Source organism: Phyllobates terribilis, unplaced genomic scaffold (assembly GCF_046119375.1).
Source record: "Phyllobates terribilis strain yellow unplaced genomic scaffold, ASM4611937v1 Scaffold_1__5_contigs__length_1240528914, whole genome shotgun sequence".
NCBI classification, from domain to species: Eukaryota; Metazoa; Chordata; class Amphibia; order Anura; family Dendrobatidae; genus Phyllobates; species Phyllobates terribilis.
In genome coordinates this window covers 204,861,666-204,878,928 of record NW_027362761.1, presented here as the reverse complement: position 1 = coordinate 204,878,928, position 17,263 = coordinate 204,861,666, and the positions used below count along the sequence as shown (strand labels likewise).

At 41.7% G+C, this 17,263-nt stretch overlaps 1 protein-coding gene across 1 annotated transcript in view; it reads right to left on the bottom strand.

Annotated features, from left to right (window-relative positions):
* The window catches only part of NAA35 (N-alpha-acetyltransferase 35, NatC auxiliary subunit), a 35,994-nt gene extending 20,724 nt beyond the window's left edge, over window positions 1-15,270 (bottom strand). The window contains exons 1-11 of the mRNA XM_073670944.1: window positions 15,014-15,270; window positions 11,889-12,023; window positions 10,858-10,891; window positions 10,657-10,771; window positions 8,506-8,580; window positions 8,016-8,183; window positions 7,670-7,736; window positions 7,552-7,595; window positions 1,526-1,576; window positions 1,219-1,302; window positions 1,022-1,136 (exon numbers count right to left, since the gene is read on the bottom strand). Of these exons, the coding sequence (XP_073527045.1) occupies window positions 1,022-1,136; window positions 1,219-1,302; window positions 1,526-1,576; window positions 7,552-7,595; window positions 7,670-7,736; window positions 8,016-8,183; window positions 8,506-8,580; window positions 10,657-10,771; window positions 10,858-10,891; window positions 11,889-12,012 (877 nt within the window). The 5' untranslated portion in view covers window positions 12,013-12,023; window positions 15,014-15,270. The remainder of the gene's footprint in view (window positions 1-1,021; window positions 1,137-1,218; window positions 1,303-1,525; window positions 1,577-7,551; window positions 7,596-7,669; window positions 7,737-8,015; window positions 8,184-8,505; window positions 8,581-10,656; window positions 10,772-10,857; window positions 10,892-11,888; window positions 12,024-15,013) is intronic.
* Window positions 15,271-17,263: the final 1,993 nt, after the last annotated feature.

The window sequence follows — 17,263 nt, the reverse complement described above, 5'->3', positions numbered from 1 at the left end:
TGGTCAGTATTTTACATCAGTATTTGTAAGTCAAAATCAGGAGTGGAACAATCAGAAGAAAAGTATAATAGAAACACGTCACCACTTCTGTATTTATCACCCACTCCTGGTTTTGGCTTACAAATACTGATGTAAAATACTGACCAAATACTGAATGTGTGAATGTGGCCTAAACAACACAGTACAGCAGAGAACCTTGTCTCATTGCAAACACATTTAAAGTGATGTCCGCTCTGCTGTACTGTCCTTCTCCCCACACTGGCTGCCTGGGAGATGGAAGCTGAAATACTAAGAGAAGACACCTGAAGTGCAAGTGTGTTAGTAAAACAGAAGTGAACTTAGTACAACAGAGCTAACATGGTTCTGAGACAATGTTAGTGTTAGCTCTGCTGTACTGTGCTATCTCTGAGCCATGTGTCAGCATGAGAACAAAGCGTCAGTCATTACATATCCCCCTTTCATTTAAAATACGCTCTGGAGGTAGATTCTCATGCAGACCTGTTTCGGACTGATACAGCTTAACAGCTCATTTGCATATAAGATTTATATGGAATAAGCCATCAGATATCAAAGTATCATTTTATTTAGCTCCTATGACCTACAAGGCAATATAGACGGCTTAGGAGGGTTGATCCTAATGGCAGATGCCCCTTAAGAGGGTTTTCTTAAGAATTTAGAGCATTTGTCTAACTAAATCTCCCTGACTGGTGTCCTTTTCTATTAGACCGTGGGTAAAGCCACTAACAAAGAGGAATTGACTTGTCCAAGTATAACATATCCAGCCATTTATTTACTACAGTCGGTACGTTAACAATAGGCAAAGGAAAATAAAGAAAAGTAATGTATGACAGGAGAATCACACTATTTGTAAGATTGGCTTCTATTCTGTACCAATGGAAGCACAGAGTGCTACATAAGATTTATACATGAGATAAATATACATATAAAATTGTTAGATAATTTAAGAAAACAGAAAAGATGTACATAGGGATAAGTGTAGTAAAAGCTAACAGGTTCTCACCGCCTTTGGTGGTGTCATTCTGGGCTTGAATCCCAAGTGAAAGGGAGTTCTGAATAGCAGAGAGAAGGTCAGTTGCTTGGCTTATTAGCTTAGATGCCTCGACCACTGGGCTAGTCTATGAAATAAAGATCAAACATTCAATTGTATTGCAATTTCTGTAGTATAAGCACTGAACCCTAGCCTAATCACCTCCTTACCTCTTTCTTTGTAAAAGCTATCAATACAGTAAGCAAAACGCGTGTAAACTTGACTCTGGTAAATACCGCTAAGCACTGCTGGTGCTGGAAAAAATATACAAAAAGAAGAATTTAGTAACATCCTTATAAAAAAGTGATATCTAGCCTCTTTGCAACAGAGGTACATAATTTATCATTACCAGGTATTATCCCCATGCTATGGTAAGTAAATTGGACTCAATAAGGAGTAATCTCAAATTGTTCTGTAGTTTTTAGTAGTAAAGTTTCCTGAAAGTAGACAGAGTTTAAAAGATGAAGGAATTACTACCTCCAGCTCCACTTCGGGATTTCTTGCTTCACCTTGTCGACTCCTGGTGCTCTAAAATATGTTGAAAGAGAGAAAAAATAAAAACATTTTTCTTTAACGTTTTGGACAACCCTAGTTCAGGAGTGATGGGGACTTTGTTTTTTTTTTACCTATGGGGATGAGAACTTATCGGCAAGTAGTTGCTAGCTACCTGGTTTTTCTGCCCTGTGACGATCTTTTCCGGCTCAGATGAGGATTCTGCTGTTCCCATTGATCTCACGCCCCTGCCAATGACATGCTGACTGAAAGACGGCTCCCCGCAGTTAAGACAGTGGGGAGCCAACTGCCAATCAGCATGACATCAGCAGATCTGAAAAGCTGCTGCTCTGTTGATATTATGTCCCTGGAGAATTGCTGGCAGGAGCTGTCCATGGCCACTCTGAGCCAAAACAGATTGTCGCATGGCAAAACAGCCAGGTAGTTAGCAAGTTAGCAACTACCTGCTGGTAAGTTTTTAGCCCCATAGCAAAAAAAACAAAAAAAACAACCCAAAGCGCTGAATAACCCCTTGGCGTCACAGACAGTTTTGGGCTTATATTTTTTCCCTACTTTTTTATTGTGGCATATCAGGCACCATAACCTTTTTATTTTTTGGGGCGACAGTCACATGAGCGCTGCTTGTTTTCAGAATGGGTTGTGTTTCTCTGTGGCTTCATTTTGGGGGATATATACCAGTAACTTATTAAATTTTTAACTCTTTACTCTGGGAAGAAATCTAAACAAAACAGCAATTCCACCAGTGATTTTATGATTTTTTTCTTATTTCGTACTATTCATGTGCAGCACAAGTAAAGTGATTTTTTTTTATTCTGTAGGTCAGCACGATTATGGCAATACCAAATTTCTATGATTTTATTTATTTTTTACTACTTTTGTACAATTAATACACTCTTTAAAAAAAAAATTGCTTTTGGGTCACCATACGTTTCCAAATCTTCCATCAGTGGAGCTATCCCCGTGTGATAAGCAGCTCATTGTCTATTGACTTGGTACACAGAGAGCCTGGTGTGGGTGCGGTTAGCTTTCTCAGCTCTGCTTCATTCTAAATCTAAAAGCCCTGACTGTGTGGGAACAGCTGCACCCAGTAATCTAAGTGATACATCGTTGGATTCAGCTTCTCTTTACCTACATCAGGCTGCTCTCATATGAAATAGCAAAAACCTGATGACCGATTCCCTTTAACCCTTTTCCAACGTGGTCAGTAATAGTACGCACCATGTCGGAAAGGCCGGTTCAGCGGGGGATCTGGCGGTGAGCTAGCACTGAACCGGGCACATGTCAGCTGATTCTTACAACTGACATGTGCCCGTAACAGCCACGGGTGGAATCGCGATCCACCCGCGGCTGTTAACTAGTTAAATGCCGCTGTCACTCTCTGACAGCGGCAATTAGCAGCGCCGCAAGCACGGCATTAGCCCCACCCATCGGTGACCCCGTCAAGAGATCGCGGATCAAGGATACGTGGGCATGACAACCCGAGGTCTGCAGCAGACTCCTGTGGTTGTCATGTCTCGCTTGCTATGAGCGCCACCTAGTGGTCGGCGCTCATAGCAAGTGAGAATTTCTACTACATAGAGGCGATCTGCTTATTGCCTCTATGTAGAAGAAGCGTTTGGACAGCTGCTGCTTCTAGTCTCCTATGGAGACTATTGAAGCATGCAAAAAGTGTAAAAACATGTTTTTAAAAATATAAAAGTTTAAATCACCCCCCTTTTGCTCCATTCAAAATAAAATAAAAAATAAACCCCACATACACATATTTGGTATTGCCGCGTTCAGAATCGCCCGATCTATCAATATAATTTATTTTTTTTTATCCGATCAGTAAACGGCATAACGAGAAAAAAATTCCAAACGCCAGAATTAAGTTTTTTTGGTCGCCGCAACATTGCAATAAAATGCAATAACGAGAGATCAAAACATTGGATCTACTCAAAATGGTATCAATAAAAACGTCAGCCCGGCGCTCAAAAAATAAGCCCTCACCTGGCCCCAGAGCCCGGAAAATGGCGCTTTTTTTTTTTTTTTTTTTTTTTAAAGCAAACTTAGGAATTTTTTTTCACTACTTAAATTTAAAAAAAAAAGAGCCTATACATGTTTGGTGTCTACGAACTCATAATGCCGATGATGAGAATAATAATGGCAGGTCAATTTAAGCTTTCTGTGAACGTTGTAAAAAAAAAAAAAAAAAAAAAACCAACTGTGGAATTGCATTTTTTTTTTGCAATTTCAGCGCACTTGGATTTTTTTCCCGTTTTCCAGTACACAATATGGTAAAACCAGTGATTGCGTTTAAAAGTACAACTCGTCCTGCAAAAAATAAGCCCTCACATGGCCATATTGAACAAAAAAATAAAAAAAGTTCTGGCTCTGGAAAGAAGGGGAGCAAAAAACGAAAACGCAAAGATGGAAAATGCTCTGGTCATTGAGGGGTTAAAACAAGCTGTAGTTTTTACTGGTACCATTTTTGGGTGAATTTGTCTTTTTGATAAATTTTTAATTCATTTTTGGTAGGCTGCATAAATAAAAAATAAATAAATCTGAATTTTTTTTATGGAATTCACCATGCAGTATAATTGATATATTAGATTTATTCTGCAGGTAGATGCGATTACAATGATACCCAAATAGTGCTTTTTTTTTTTTTTTAATGCTTTACTAATTTCCACAATAAAATAAATCATTAAAAAAACATGCTAGTCTTTGGTCATCATATTGTAAGAGGCATGACTTTCATCATTCACTTTATAGCGAGGGTGTTTTTTTGCTTAACGAGCTGTAGTTTTTATTGGTGCAATTTTGCAACACAACTTTTTGATAATCTCAATTACAAAAAAATGAATAAAAAATTAACAGAACCAATTAGGGCATTGCTTTTTAGATTTTATTTTAACGTCATTCACCATTCAGGATGAAAAATAATATAGTTTTATAGTATGTCATTAAGAACGCAGTAAATGTGTGGTTTTAGAGGGGGGAGAAGGGGTTTGCTTCACACCTCCCCACAAAAACATTTATTTTTTTATTATTGTAACTGTGATTTTGGGTTCTTTTATTTTATTTTAACATTTAATTTTTTTTTTTTTTTTTTTTTTCAAAACAATGCTTACTAGTCCGACAAGGGGACTAGGGCATACAATCAACTGATTGCATAATAACTGTACAACCTATGTATAACAGGTTTTTCCACCTTCTATCATCAGTCCAGGAAAACAGCACTCGGACGGCATCCGAGTGCTGTGTGATTTTTTTTTCATGGACTCACACACTTTCATTGCACAGTTTAAGCTGACAATCGAATCAAAATAAGACATGTCCTCATGATTTTATACAGACCGCTCGGTCCGCAAAAAAAAAAAAAATCAGTGACATGTGAACAGCCCCATAGACTGATAGGTACAAGTGATAATTGTTAAAAACATGGATAGCATTGGTACAGGATAAAATAAAGTGTGAATGATCCCTTGTAGGAAGGGGATAAAGTGTGTCTTCACTTATAGCACACTGTCCAATTTATTGCAACTGCATATTGGGTGGTCCAGTTGCCAAGGCAAATCTAAGACATTTGGAGAGTACTGTATGTGACTTCTACTAAATTGTAGGTTATCCCCTATCTAAGGAATAGTGGATAACTTTATGGTCACTAGGGGGTCTGTCCACTGGGACCCTCAATGATTTGTGAACGGAGCTCTACAGAGACCAGTCTTGAATTGAGGAGCGAATGCTTGACCACCACTCCACTCACTGTCTGTGACACTGCCAGAAACAGCCAAGAACAGTTTTGGGCTTCTTCAAGAGCCCTGCACTTGGGATACCTGAACTTTCTAGTGATCACCCCCCCTAGCAATCAGTTAGTTATACCCAATCATATGGGAATAGGGTAGAATCAACTGAACATATTCCACACATATAAGGGATAACTTACTATTTTTGGAATATCCCTTTAATCCCCCTGGACATCATATGGTTGCTTCATCATCTTTAACACCCTTCTCTTTTCACACATCCATAGGTCCCGGTCCAAACACGGACCGACTGCGGGTATCCTAACCTGAACTAGACAGCCACATACAGGTGCATCTCAAAAAATTAGAATATCATCAAAACGTTACTTTATTTCAGTTCTTCAATTCAAAAAGTGAAACTCATAGTATATAGAGTCATTGCAAACAGAGTGATCTATTTCAAGTGTTTATTTCTGTTAATGATTATGGCTTACAGCCAATGAAAACACAAAAGTCATTATTTCAGTAAATCAAAATAATTAACAAAAAACATCTGCAAAGGCTTCCTAAGCGTTTAAAAAGGTCCCTTAGTCTGTTTCAGTAGGCTCCACAATCATGGCGAAGACTGCTGACTTGACAGATGTTCAGAAGGCAGTCATTGACACACTCCACAAGGTCCCAGAGTTCCAATTTTCATTTGGAAATCCAGGTCCCAGAGTCTGGAGGAAGAGTGGAGAGGCACACAATCCAAGCTGCTTGAGGTCTAGTGTGAAGTTTCCACAATCAGTGATGGTTTGGGGAGCCATGTCATCTGCTGGTGTAGGTCCACTGTGTTTTATCAAGACCAAAGTCATCGCAGCCGTCTACCAGGAAATTTTAGAGCACTTCATACTTCCCTCTGCCGACAAGCTTTTTTGGAGATGGAAATTTCATTCTCCAGCAGGACTTGGCACCTGTCCACACTGCCAAAAGTACCAATACCTGGTTTAAAAACAACAGTATCACTGTGCTTGATTGGCCAGCAAACTCACCTGACCTTAACCCCATAGAGAATCTATGGGGTATTGTCAAGAGGAAGATGAAACACCAGACGAGCTGAAGGCTGCTATCAAAGCAACCTGGGGTTCCATAACACCTCAGCAGTGCCACAGGCTGATCGCCTCCATGCCACGCCGCATTGATGCAGTAATTGATGCAAAAGGAGCCCCGACCAAGTATTGAGTGCATTTACTGAACATAAATTTCAGTAGAACAACATTTTGGATTTTAAAAACATATTTCAAGCTGTTGTTATAAAGTATTCTAATTTACTGAGATAATGACTTTTGTGTTTTCATTGGCTGTAAGCCATAATCATCAACATTAACAGAAATAATCACTTCAAATAGATCACTCTGTTTGTAATGACTCTATATAATATATGAGTTTCACTTTTTGTATTGAAGAACTGAAACAAATTAACGTTTTGAGGATATTCTAATTTTGTGAGATGCACCTGTATATGTCTATAAGGCTGTTGACACATGGATGTGTAAATGTAGGCTAATAGTGGGGTACCAACCAAGGAACACTTTATTAAAGGCCATGTGAATATGGGTAATCGCAAAGCAATGAATCCCTTGTAAAAACAACCAATGAGAAAGCCATAAGAGAGCTGTAAAACTGAATATATGATCCTGTGTTGTTTTACATGCATAAACTTTCTCATAGCCCATCAGGATCAGGCGTTTAAAGGGACTGTCAGCACAGAATGACTGTTCAACCAAGTACAGGCGCTCAGTGCTTCATGGCGGGGCCAATCATTTATATACTCCTTCCCACCTGCTTGTTTTCCCGCAATCTCCACCCATCTCTTCTTTGATTGACAGCTCTGGCTTCTTAAAGCCAGAGAAGGGTGGGGATAGATGGAACCCAAGTAGGTGGGAAGGTGTAATTAAATATGTGGCCCCACCATGAAGCACTGAGCGCCTGTACTTGGTTTGAACAGTCATTCTGTGCTGACAGAGTCCCTTTAAAGGGCTTTAAATGCATGCTATAGCAGCCCCTATCTTACTTCTGCAAGATACAAGGAGGTGTAAATTTAACCCCTTTATTCTTCAGCCTTCCAGGAGTGACATTTGTTTCAGCACCAACAAACAAATATCCCATTGAGCTCTTGGAATCAAAACAGAATACAATCAGAAATCTACTGCTAAGTAAACCTTTTATGAAGCCATGGAGAAGAGCTAAATCATATTTTAGATTCTGTCAAATGGAAGATACCTTTACTCTCCTCTGCAAGTCATCTTCAACATCCTTCAACATTCCTGGAGTAAAAAATAAACGTCATTATAAATGAAGAACACTCAAGAAATATTTCACAAGAAATCATATAAATTACCTGTAACTCGGAGATCTGTTACATTATTAGCCATTTTAAACCCGTATGTCATGGACTGGAAGTCCTCCTACAGGAAAAAAAAGCTGGTATGACTAAATTGTACAATTTGCTGTTTCCTGTGTGATCACAGGACTGGGCAGTATCTGAAGGAGGGCAGCTAAGCCACCACCATTCTCCAATGTATAAAAAGAGAAGGGGGCTGGCTTAGCTATTGGGTTCATTGAATCTAAATCCAAACTGCTGGGACATGTGAGAGCGACTGAGGGAGGATGGGGCATCTGGGCCAATAAAAGTAGGTTATATTCTTAATTCCCTGGAAAATCCCTTTAACTACCAGATGACTAACCTCTTCAAATACAGCAGCTTTGTTGACTTTTTCTCTAGCAATATCGCATATCTTTAGGATTCCTAGTGCAAATGCTTTCATAGCTGGGTCTTCTATGAAGTCAGGATTATGTACATAGAGGCAAGTGAATACAGTCTGTGCTAAAGAGTGACCCTCCAGCCATGTTATCTGTAAGAAAACGAAAAAAAAAGTTCCAGATACTAAAAAAGTAACAAAATACATAAAGGGATTAGTATTAGTCCAAGGTTTACAAGAAACCAGCACTTAGTCTACTGAAATGACTATTCCCTATCACTGGAGCCGCCAACCTGTGGCATTGGGGCATAAGATGTGTAGCTCACGGCCGTCTACCAGAGAGGTGTGAGAATACTGCCCATAAAGGAGGGCATACAAGGTCTTTGTGATCATCTCACAGAGCTGAGTGTGGCTCTCAAGGTAAGAAAGGTTGGAGACCACTTCTCTATCATAACCAAGTAGTTTACATACTTACCAAACAACAAAAACATGTGTCCATAATTCCGATTAAATCTGGCCACGTTAAATCCTTAATTTTAATGCCTCCATCCTTTAAAAAAAAAAAAAAAAAAAAAAAGGAACTTAGTTGGCCACATTTGACCAAAAAATGCAACTTGCAAATTATGTAAATACGTGTGATGATGTAGGTTGTAACTTTCCAAGTAAATATTTGTATATCTTGTGTCTGAAGAGTGAGCCATAAACACAATTTTAATAGAGCTAGCTGACCACAGTAAAGCCCCAGACTAAATGATACTTAAGGGAAACCTGACAGCAAATAAATGCTGCCTGATCCACGGGCAGTATGTATCATACACTGGCTGCATGATTTCAGCCATGTACAGTTAGGCCCAGAAATATTTGGACAATGACAAGTTTTGGCATTTTAGCCGTTTACTAAAACATACTGATTATATAACTGTATATTTCATATTGGCTTAAAGTGCAGACTCTCAACTTTAATTTGAGGGTATTCACATCCTAATTGGAGTAAAGGTTTAGGAATTACAGCTCTTTAATATGAAGCTGCCTTTTTTAAAGGGACCAAAAGTAATTGGATAATAATCTCAAAAGCTCTTTAATGGGCTGCACAGACTATTCCCTCATAAATCCATCATCAATTAAGCAGGTAAAAGGTCTGAAGCTGATTCTAGATGTGACATGTGCATTTGGAAACTGTTGCTGTGAACCCACAACATGCGGTCCACAAGGTGCAAACCATTAATCAGCCTTAAAAATAGAAAGGCCAGATTAGACTTTTCAAAAATAAAAACATCCAAAGAAGTCAGCCCAGTTCTAGAAAAGCATTTTTAGACAGATGAAACTAAGATCAACCTGTACCAGACGGATGGGAAGGAGAAAGTATGGAGAAGTCTTGGGACGGCTCAAGATTCAAACCACACCACATCCTCTGTAACACCTAGTGGAGGCAGTATGATGGCATGGGCATGCATGGCTAATAATGGCACTGGGTCACTAGAGTTTATTGATTATATAACTGAAGACAGAAGCAGTCGGATGAATTCTGAAATGTACGGGGCTATACCTTCTGCTCAGATTCAACCACATGCAGCAAGATTGGACAGCGCTTCACAGTACAGATGAACAATGGCACAAAACATAATGTAAAAGCAACCCAGGTGTTTAAGGCAAAGAAGAGGAATATTCTGCAAAGGCCGAGTCAATCACCAGATCTCAACCCCATCAAGCAGCATTTCACATGCTTAGGACAAAATGTACGGCAGAAAGACCCACAGACAAGCCACAAATGAAGTCAGTAGCAGTAAAGGCCTGAAAAGCATCACAAAGGAGGAAAACAGAGTTTGGTGACGTCCATGACTTCCAGACTTTGGCCAGTCATTACCTGCAAAGTATTCTCTACAAAAGTATTAAAAATTGTATTTCTGGTAAAGTTAATTTGTCCAATTACTTTTGAGCTCCTGAAATGTTGTAGAAAAATGATTGCAACTTCTAAACGTTTACATAAATATATTTATTGAACCCTTGAACTAAACATGAAAGTTTAATTGCATCGCATTTGCTTCATTTTAAATGAAATATAGTGACATGCAGAGCCCAAATCATGGAGAGTCGGTCACTGTCCAAATATTTCTAGACCTAACTGTATGTTTGATTCTGAAATGTTACGGCGTTTCAGAGAAATTTTATTACCCGCCGTGGACCAAGCCACAAGGGAGACTAGTCGGACAGGCATAAGCCCAGTGGCTTCTCCCTGCCCACTCCCCTGAAGCGACAGGTCCCTCCGTGCATATGTGCATATGGAAAGACCTGTGAGTCACTGGCAGCAGGCAGAGAGACGCCGCCGGTACTCGTCAGTCTGACTAGTCTCCTGTATGGCTTATAAAGTATGTTTTCCTCTAAAAACACTGCAGAATTTCAGAGTCAAACATACCTGGCTGACATCATAGAGCCAGCGCCCGATACATGCTGCCTGTGGATAATGTGTTTGCACTCTGTAAATGTATATATTTTGTTGGTTGCACACGTAGCAGTGCTGTACAGAGATGGTCATCATTTCCATAATCAATCCCCAATGAGGCTGACTATTTAAATTCCCTATGCCTTATCTAGTTTGTATTCAGGTAAAAGAAGTCAGCAAACTCACCTTTATTGCCTGGTCAAAATTCAGAACCTTACGATTAACTTGATTCCCAATCATTCCTGCATCCATCTTAGGATCCATCATTTCAATGGCTGACATGGCTTCAAAAAGGCCAAAGCTATCCAAAAGGAAAACATTACTACATTATCTCCGTATCGAAATATAAAATTAAATATTAGTTTACGCATTCTCTCGAATACTCACAGCTTGTCATGTAGCAGCTCACCCAGCTTCAACTCTGCAATGGAGACATTACATGTTACTAAGACAAGGTCCAGAATCATTACGGGAGCAGCAGACAATACAATCTGTTCATCAGTGCCCTTATTCTAGGGTATATTGGTGTAGTTTCATCTGAAGGAAATATCAGAAAATGACCTATTGCTAAAATTAGGCTTGTGTTGCTAAATGTATTTTTAAAAAAAAGCATTTTTTTTATCCTATATGACTATATAATATTAAAAAAACACAGAAAACTTCCAATATTCACACTGGACGTTATGCCTAGAATTAGACTCATACTTATTGTTCTTTACAGCAGCAATAGACTGACTGACCCTACTGACTTATATACAAATATTTATTCCTCAAGCTCTGGGCAAAAGGCCCACTGTGAAGGTAGGGGGAGGAGGTGAGCTGTGACGTCACCTATTGTGAATGGAGGATCATGTGTTATTTACTGTATATAGCGGGGTAACCTTTCATTGTATTCCTGCATGTAATGATAATGAGACTGCTGAAAAGTATTCTCAGGAGTTATGAGTCTAGTACTAGGCTGAGTGTGAAAATTACAAGAATTATGATTTTTTTTGTTAATAAAAGATAGTGATATGAAAAACATTTTTTTATAGAAAAAAAATACACAACCTGATTTAAATATTAGGTCATTTTCTGTTCTTCATTTAATCGGGTGCTGCAGGTTCTGTAGTGTGACGGATCTGGTAACGCTGCTGATTTCATTGTTCAGCTCCCATGACGGAGCAGGACAATGGAATTGCAGAACACAGGTGTGAATTTACAGAAAGACGTGAATTAGAAGATGACTGCAGGATGAGACCACGCTGGGTTTTGTTCGCAGTCTGTTACCATTGAGAGACACAACATTTTTGAAAAGTTGCATCATTTGCCACTTTCGATGCATTGGACCAATAAAGAATAAGTTGTGAATGTGAACATAGTTGCTCAGGTATTAGTAAAAGCTCATACAGCGTTGTAGACCAAATATGTATGATTACCGCTACATGCATCTTTGAATTCCTGTGTGATGTCTATCCAGTTGGCATTGGTTTTCCCCATCTTGTCCTGCATGGAAATTTCCCATCCGGAGTCATCATCTTCCATAGATGCTTTCATCACCATGACAGTGCACACTAAGAGAATAAAGATGCGCACAACTCAAAATGAAGTCACGCTCGGGTTTCATGTCACATCACTATATAAAAGGACAAGAATGGGGTAGGCTCCTCTCAAGTCAAAGCAATGATGTCCTGACCTGGGGCGTCACATGGCCAGAATGCAGGTCTGCATGGGATGTGTAGTGCATCTGCCTCCTGCTTGGCCCTGAATGACAGCTACAGGTAGGGTCTGTCCACCCACAGTGACGTACCAATGTATACAGAGTGGGACGGAGCTGGATGCCCAGCAGTGTTGAATTAAAACCACTTACTGGAAAAGTTACTCATTATTTTTAGGGGGTGATATCCAAGAGCAATTCTATGACTGCTGAGATACCGTGTGTGTATTGTTTGGGGCTTTTTAACACGTTTGCAAAATAAACTTTATTAAACTGTATTTGTACTATTGTCCCACTACTGGACTTTACAAGGCGATTTGCTGCTTGCTTATATAATTCCTTTTTCTTACTCAGTGTTCCTCAGCATTACTCCATACCTATAATAGCAAGGCTGTGGAGTCAGAGTCAGTATAAAATGGACCGACTCCGACTCCTAAAATATATAATAAATTAGGTACAGTAGTTTAATGCAGTTTGAGGGGAATATTTTTTCATAAGAATTTGGGAAAGTTATGAAATGTCCTATAGATGTCTGTCCTATTCCTAATCTAAGGGTCTAGACTTTTAGCTGAGATTAATCTGTGCTACAGTAAATTTATCACTTAAACATGAGCCGTGTATGAGGGAGTCGAAGTGGTGGAGTCGGAGTCAGTATAAAATGGACCGACTCCGACAATATATAATAAATTGGGTACAGTAGTTTAATGCAGTTTGTGGGGAATATTTTTTCATAAGAATTTGGGAACGTTATGAAATGTCTGTCCTATTCCTAATCTAAGGGTCTAGACTTTTAGCTGAGATGAATCTGTGCTACAGTAAATTTATAACTTAAACATGAGCCATGTATGAGGGAGTCGGAGTCAGGAGTCATGGAAATTGAGGAGTCGGAGGTTTGGCTTATCGACTCCACAGCCCTGGCTATAAGTCCTAGTCTTGGGCACGACCTAATAAGCATACAGCCATGTTATGCCCCAGGCTGCCATTGTGACCCACGATAGTGATGCCAGACACTGATGGTGTGACAAAGGGAGCCCCTCTCTGTCTACACACCTGAGTGCGGTGTCAATGGTATGTAAGGAGGTTTCTCACTACTGGACTAAACCTTAATAGCGCCAGGTCACGATATTAAAAAACCCTCTATACTTCCCTCCTGGGTCAGCGCTGTTCCTTAGATCTCAGTACTGTGGCTCCTGCTTGTCACCTGACATAAACAATGTGACATGACAGCTGCAGCCAATCAGCAGAGGCCAATATACTGCCACATTCATAATTTTGTCACAGTGGAAGAAACACCGTCTGCCCGGACAATACTGTGAAGGCTGCAGCTGATGAGTGGCATTGCCGTGACACTGTCAGTAGATTTGTGGGGAAAGTGGTGCTGCGATCGGAAAAACAGTGGCAACTGGACAGTAGACAACCCCTTTAGTGCCATAGGATGCTGAGGCTCTACAAATATAGCGGCTGTACACAAGTGTGCTATAGGGGTAGTCCACATTACTCTGCCCAATCTGACATGCTGGCCAGTACTATTGTCAAAGCAACTCCCAACACTCAGGGAGCACTGGGCACAGGTGCCAGGCTACATATTGGGATCCGTACATAAAACCTACATTGCTGCTTCAAAACCTGTACTACATCAGATCCGACAGGGTAGAATGCTCTGCCAGCCCCTTGTTTCCCACAACTCTTGGGCTGTCATCATGGGCAGCACACACACGCTCGGGGGGTGTCGCCGTGCGCAGCGCACACACGCTCGGGGGCTACACGTTCGGGGGCTGTCGCCGTACGCACGCGTCCGTGGGCAGTCGCCGTACGCAGTACATACATGTGCGGGCGCTGTCGCCGTACGCAGTACATACATGTGCGGGCGCTGTACGCAGTACATACATGTGCGGGCGCCGTACGCAGTACATACATGTGCGGGCGCCGTACGCAGTACATACATGTGCGGGCGCTGTCGCCGTACGCAGTACATACATGTGCGGGCGCTGTCGCCGTCTGCAGTACATACATGTGCGGGCGCTGTCGCCGTACGCAGTACATACATGTGCGGGCGCTGTCGCCGTACGCAGTACATACATGTGCGGGCGCTGTCGCCGTACGCAGTACATACATGTGCGGGCGCTGTCGCCGTACGCAGTACATACATGTGCGGGCGCTGTCGCCGTACGCAGTACATACATGTGCGGGCGCTGTCGCCGTACGCAGTACATACATGTGCGGGCGCTGTCGCCGTACGCAGTACATACATGTGCGGGCGCTGTCGCCGTACGCAGTACATACATGTGCGGGCGCTGTCGCCGTACGCAGTACATACATGTGCGGGCGCTGTCGCCGTACGCAGTACATACATGTGCGGGCGCTGTCGCCGTACGCAGTACATACATGTGCGGGCGCTGTCGCCGTACGCAGTGCACACAATGCATCGGGGGGGTTAATCAGAAGGCCCTCACACACCTGGATCCTATAGAAATTGGCAGATTCCAACAATGTAATGAGTTATTCCGCATTATATCTTAGGGGACACATACTACACCAGCGGAGAGGTCAAGGCCACCACTGTCAGCTGATTGGCTAAGACAGCACATGCCTTCAGTCCTACAGACCTGACAGCAGCTGCGGACCATCCGTTGGTGGGATGGGGCTGCACCTTATACCCTATAGGTACCAGCATAGTCATATGGGATATGAAGAGTGAGCAGTTCTGTATCTGCACACACAGGGTGACACTGGAGTGCAGCACAAGCCTCAGTACAGGGTCTCCCTGGCTGCACAGCATGGACCACAACAGCTGCTCTCCCCCTGTCAGTTCCGTCCGGTCACCGTCACCGACACCCCGTACTGTACCTGTGCTCTTCCTCTGCTGCACGAAGCCGCTGTCTCCACGTTACGCACCTCAGAAGGCACGATGTGATGACGTCACGATAGACGGGACACGCCTCCTAGGCCATGCTTTCGTGACGGCCGAAAATCACATGGAAATCTATTGGCAACAAGCGATATAGTGTATCCGCGGTATATTCTAGCTAACGACTCCCAAAATGTAATACTTTCCACGTATCGGGGAACGTACCGCGAGAGTTCAGGCTCTCGCGATGTCCTCGTGTACCGGCAGTTGCTTCTTGCGCATATGTCAGATTAGGCCTCGTGCAGAAAGGGTTTGCAGTGGTAACCAATCAGATGCGAGCTTTCATTTTTCCAATGCTGGTTTGCTAGTAAAAGAAGGAATCTGATTGGTAGTGGCTCCTGCACTGCTCGCAGGTTATCATGGTAGCAGCATTATATGGCACATGATTCACTACACACAGTAACTTGACAGTGTTTTTTCCTGATGTCTGTGGGTATTTTCATGTTGTGAGTGAGCTCGTTGCATTTTTGTGCCACAGTGGTTTGCACAATTTTATACATAAAAAAAATTAATAAAGTAGGGTGATTGAAATTTATAGATTTTGTTTTTACTTGTCACCTTTTCTTTAGTCCCCATAGAGGACTCGAACCTGCGATTATCCGATCTGTTCCACTAGTATTGCAGTATATCAAGTAAGTTGTGGTCTCCTTTGAAGCTCAGCATGTACCAACATGCCAGTGATGGGGGCCTTCTGCATCCCCCAGCTGTCATAGTCACCGGGGGTGTTCCAATACATGGTTATCGGACTCCTGCTTTTATAGGGGACCTGTCACTTGCTCAAAAAGTTGTCAAATACCTTGTAAAAGTGTCTGGCCTCCCCTGATTCTGCCGCTCTTTTCTCTTTTACATCGCGTCATTCCATTGCCGTGATATTCACATTTGTTTTTTCTGGAGCGCATTATGTGAAATTTCTGCTTGAAGTTCAACTGGGCATTTTTTCACTCTTTTTAAATGATACATCACTGGAATCAGGATCTCTGCCCTTACATCATGCTGCTATCAGATTATATAGCAAAAACCTACAAACAGATTCCTGTTAAAAGGGTTGACACACAACTGCAATGTATCACCCATCCTGGATAGGCAAAAAGTGATCACTAGAGGCCCAATCCCCACCAATCATGAGAATGGGGTTTCTGTGTCCACTATTTGAATGGCACCACAATCTGGGATGTGCACTGCCTGTCTTCATTATTTGTTACTACCCTAGATATCAGAGTACAGTAATCAGACACTAGTGGATAGATGATAAATTACAATTGTGGTACAGCCTAATCATCTGTATCAAAAGAGGTCAAGGCCAGACTAGAAGCCCCTGCACAAATGAGCTGCATAAGAAGACCACAGTAGCCACACTGTTCTGATGAGTGATATGGCCTAAGAATTTATCAGACCTACAGTAGCTCTATATCAGGTCTTCACAACATATGGTCCACCAAGGAGTTCGCTGCAGCCCGCGGAGATGTCTGGGAGATGCCCGCTCCCTTCTTTCATCCTTCCTCTATTTTTTCAGATACATTTGAACACTGCGGCTCCGGGACTGGGGCAGAGCAGCGGCTGCTGACCTCATCACGATGCTGCCGCAGAGTAAGTGGACATATCGGTGACCAGTAAGCGCTCCATAGAAGAGCTGAAGATGAAATGTGGTATTATTTTTAGATGAGGGGAGAGAAGAGAGTTGTATTTTTACAATGGCACATAAAGGGGCAATGGGGAACTGGGGGATATTATCAGTCAATTTGAGACATTATAGGGCAATTAGGGGGGATTGTGAAAAGGGCATAGTATAATGAAGGGCAGAAGGGTGGGGAGAGACTTTATGCAGAGGGACAGTTTGGAGGGATATTATGGAAGGGATCAGGTTGTGGGGATATTTTGGAGAGGGACAGTGTGGGTGAACATTATGGGGAGAGGCAGTGTGGGGGGACATTATGGAGAGGGGCAGTGTGGGGGGATATTTTATGTAGGAAACAGTGAGGGGCAATTATTTATTCAGGGATGCAGCATGGGAAATATTTTTATTTTATTCTTTGTGTTGTGTGATTGCAGGAAAACATAAAAAACAATATAAATCTGGTATCGCTGTAGTCGCACCGACTTTAAGAATAAAGTTGTCTAATCACTTATACCACGTGAGGAGCGGTGTAAAAAAATAAAAGCAATTCATGATCTGCTGTTGATTTGTTCAT